The 4,245-nt window shown below is 57.3% G+C and overlaps 1 protein-coding gene across 1 annotated transcript; it reads right to left on the minus strand.

Annotated features, from left to right (window-relative positions):
• Positions 1-795: 795 nt before the first annotated feature.
• Positions 796-2,878, minus strand: RHOB (ras homolog family member B). The gene has a single exon (XM_058836802.1). It carries the CDS (start codon positions 2,870-2,872, stop codon positions 2,282-2,284), a length of 591 nt encoding a protein of 196 aa, XP_058692785.1. The 5' UTR covers positions 2,873-2,878; the 3' UTR covers positions 796-2,281.
• Between the last annotated feature and the right edge of the window lie 1,367 nt (positions 2,879-4,245).

The raw sequence follows: 4,245 nt of genomic DNA on the forward strand, positions 1-4,245 counted from the left end.
CTGAGATTTCCCTTGAAGGTATCTGAGGAAGTTTTTTCTAGGAAAAAAAAAAAATAGAGGACATCAGGACTTTGGGCCTTGGCCTTATTGTTCAGCAACAATCCCATTTTGCACAAGGCCACCTCTTCCTGCCAGGAGCTACAGCCACAAGCAGCAGCACAGGGCCCTGTGCACCTGCCCAGGCATTAGGAGGGAAGGGACAGGCACAGTGCCCTGCTGGGGATCCCTCACACCGTGACGCTCAGACTGCTTATGCTGCCATGGGAATTAATGAGGCCAGCAATTGGGAAATGCATCCAGGCAGCTTCGGAGGCTCCTGCCTCAACACAGAGCAGTGTTTGCCCCCATGCCCTGCTGCAGCAAGCCATGCACTTCAAGCAAAGGGGAGACCTAATAAAAACTGCTTTTATGTAAATACTTCCTTGAAAAATAACCCTTACCGCTATGCTGCTTTTCGGTTTTGTGCCTGTTTTGCTGCTACACCAGCTCCCTAAGGAGACCAAGCACAAGCCAGAGGCTTCCCCTGCTCAACAGCAACAAGGACGGATTAGTCACCACCTTGACTTTGGAGAACGCTTCCACATGCCACACACAGAAAAACTAAGGAAGCAGCTCCCCCAAAGGGAAATAAAACCACCATCCTCTAAAAGCTGCCAGACAGGTATTTCACCCTGTGGAAAAAAGCCAAATAAAAGCATGTGCTGGCAAGGGGCAAACTCTGGTCTAGTTCACCATCCAGATGTACTGCTGCAACCCGAGGACAGTCTCTGTGAATCACAACACTGCTCTCACAAGTGTCAGCATAGAATCTTTTAATACTTTACATAAAAAACTGCATACACTATAGTTTTATGTAAACATCATATACATCTCAGTTTTTGCCATGTCAGTTTATTAAAAACAGTCTCAGTACCACTGTTGAGGGAAGAGGGAAAAAAGTAAACAAACAAAAATGGATACATTTGTTCTCTGAACCAGAGAAACAGAAAATTATTTTCACGGAGGTTGGCCACCTTGTGAAAATAAGTTTTAAATAAACCTTGATTCTTTAAACTGCCCTTTAATACTAAAGTCTGATGTACTCACTGCGTAAGTAACAGTGCTTTCACCCATTATTTTTTTTCCAAGGCAAAAATATACAGTGGTTTTATTGTCTTGTGTTGAAATCAGTTTTAAACAAGACCCAGATGAGGTTACTGAGTAAAAATGTTTCCAATGCTACAGTGTTGTATGCAGATGATGAGTGCATTGAGTGTTTAATTTAAACATAAAAAGAGAATCCACCAAGTTGTGCAAAGTAACTTATTTTGAAAATAAACTTTTAAATAAACCCAAATCAACACATTTGCAGGAGACAACATTAAAAGTAAGGAGCAGGCACCAAGATCATAGTATGGCAATACCATCCCCTTGCTCATCCTGCCTCATCTGTCAGAAGGCAGATATCCAGCAAGTAGGGCAGTTCAGCTTTACTTTCTGGCCTGGTGGCTTCTGCAGCTGGAGTCAGTTCACAGCTCCTGTTATCAGCAGGCATCAGTCACTCAGGGCAAATTCCTTTGCACAACACAAGTCCCACCTGGGCACCCCCTCCCCACCTCACTTTAAATAAGCACCCCCTGCACTACCCCAGTTTGCACAAGACAGAAAAGGTAACATATATACAGGCTTCGCTTGGGATGACCCTCCCCTCCCAGTCTCCGTCTTCAGGGCACTAATTTCCACAGCAGGTCAGGCTCAGGCTGAAACAAGTGAGGGAGAAGCAAGGATGCTGCAGGCAGCCTGGGAGGGGCAGCCCCTTTCCCCAGCTCGCCTGGGTGGAGGCACATGCAGGCAGGAGGCAGAAGTCCCTTTGAGCATCTCAGCTCCACCGCCCTCCTCTTGCAAAAGAGAGGAGGCTGCCTGGGAGCAGGGAGCAGCAGGTGCTGGCAGAGGGGCAGAACCGGGTGCAACGTTTGCTCAGTCCAGTCTCAGCAGCTTTTTGTTGTTGAGTCCGCGACCAACTCGCAGGGGCCGGTGGTAGGAGAAGGCTTCTCCCCACTTTATTCCCAAGATTCAGGGCATGCAATCCCCCCCCTCCCTCTGTCCCCACGGCTGAGCAAGCACAACCCTTTTCGGCCAAGGCTCAAGGAGCGTGCTCCCTCGCCCTTAGCCCCCACCCCATCCACGGCCAGTCCCTAGCGGAGGGGACAGGCAGATGCCGTGTGCGTGTGTAACCCAGCTCCTCTCCACCTGCCAACAGGTGACCCAGGCGCTGTGCCCAGCGCCGCGCTCCAGACACGCCCTATAGGACTTTGCAGCAGTTGATGCAGCCGTTCTGGGTGCCGTAGCGCTTCTGCAGGGCTGCCCGGGTGGCAGTCTCGAAGACCTCCCGGACTCCCTCCTTGGTCTTGGCCGAGCACTCCAGGTAGTCGTAGGCCTGGATGCGAATGGCCATGGCCCGGCCGTCCTCGGTGCGCACCGGCTCCTGCTTCATGCGGGCCAGCTCGTTCCGCACGTGCTCGTCGTTCCGCAGGTCCTTCTTGTTGGCCACCAGGATGATGGGGACGTTGGGGCAGAAGTGCTTGACTTCGGGGACCCACTTCTCCGGGATGTTCTCCAGAGAGTCCGGGCTGTCCACAGAGAAGCACATGAGGATGACATCGGTGTCCGGGTAGGAAAGGGGACGCAGGCGGTCATAGTCCTCCTGGCCAGCCGTGTCCCACAGGGCCAGCTCCACCTGCTTGCCATCCACCTCGATGTCCGCCACGTAGTTCTCGAAGACGGTGGGCACGTAGACCTCGGGGAACTCGTCCTTACTGAAGACGATGAGGAGGCAGGTCTTGCCACAGGCACCGTCCCCCACCACCACCAGCTTCTTGCGGATGGCGGCCATGGCCAGGCTCGCCAAGCTGGCCTTGCCGTGCAGCAGGACGATGGCAGCGCCTTCCTCCCCGCAGCCGCCGCCTCCCCCTCCCTCTCGCTTCTCACAGGGCACCGTGGCGAGCCGGCCCGCGCAGGCAGGCGGGCGCGCCCTGCTCTCTTTGCGCACCGGCACCGCGCCTCCGTACCCTGCCTCGGGGGAGCGCTACGGCCGCAGGACAGCGCCGCCGGTCCCGGAACCCTGCGGTGGAAGCGGTGCCGCCGGTTCTCACCCTCACTGCAGAAACCCGCCCCGGACCGGCTCCGCGCAGCCACTGCCGCAAGCTGCGGCCCGGCGCCGCTATTTAAAGGCGCTCGCGACTTTCTTAATATAGCTGGCCAATGGGAAGGCAAGGAGTGAGGTCATCCCCGGCGGAGAGCGCTGCGATTGGCGGGCGGCCGCGGGCGGGAGGCGGGGCCGAGGCGGGCGGGGGGCGGGCGGGGAGCGGCCGGGGCGGGCCGGGGCAGCGGGCCCGGGGTCGCGGCGGGCGGAGCCGCGCTGGGGGCGGCCGGGGAGCTCCCGTGCCCGGTCTGAGCCCTCCCGGCCCCGGGGGATGCCGGCTTGGCGCCAGGGCAGGGCAGGGCCGGTCCCCGCCGCAGTCTTGCCGCTCGGGATGGCCGGCGTGAAGAGTCTGGGCGGGCAACCGAGAGGAACGGGGAGCGCCGCTGCGTCCCAGGTGCTGCTTTAAAGGCCGGGCAAAGTGAACACTGAGTATTGCAGGCGGTTGAATAAAATAAAAACGTCTGCTGGGTGCTACTGGAAAAGCGCTCGATTCCCTTCCTTAAAAAATTCATCATGTTCGACTCTCGCCAGCTCTCAGCCGAAAGGGAGCGGAGGAATTGTAAACCGGGAGAAGCAGCAGGCTTGAACTGAGCTGGTCTTTGGGTCTCAATTTACAGGGATATCGGAAGTCACGGCAATGAAAAAAATGAACGTGGAAAATAAAGGGGCGCAAAGCGCTGTAGTGTGGGGCTGCAGGGAGGGCAGGGCACGAGTCCGAACACAGGAGCAGCGGGCAGGGCTGGACAGGGCTGGGCTGGACTGGGCTGAACAGGGCTGGGCTCGGCTGGACTGGGCTGAACAGGGCTGGGCTGGGCTGGACTGGGCTGAACAGGGCTGGGCTCGGCTGGACTGGGCTGAACAGGGCTGGAGAGGGCTGGGCTGGGCTGGGCTGGGCTGAACAGGGCTGGCCTGGGCCCGGGGCACACGGCCACCGGCGGCAGCGACGCGCTCGGTCCCTGTTGCAGCTACCGCTGCTCAGCCGGGTGGCGTCCCGAGCTTCTTCCCTGCGAGCTTCTCCACAGACGATGTCCTGTGGCTACTGCCTCTCGGGGTTGGATCCGAAG

The sequence above is a fragment of the Poecile atricapillus genome, chromosome 3, assembly GCF_030490865.1.
Source record: "Poecile atricapillus isolate bPoeAtr1 chromosome 3, bPoeAtr1.hap1, whole genome shotgun sequence".
In the NCBI taxonomy this organism is placed as follows: domain Eukaryota; kingdom Metazoa; phylum Chordata; class Aves; order Passeriformes; family Paridae; genus Poecile; species Poecile atricapillus.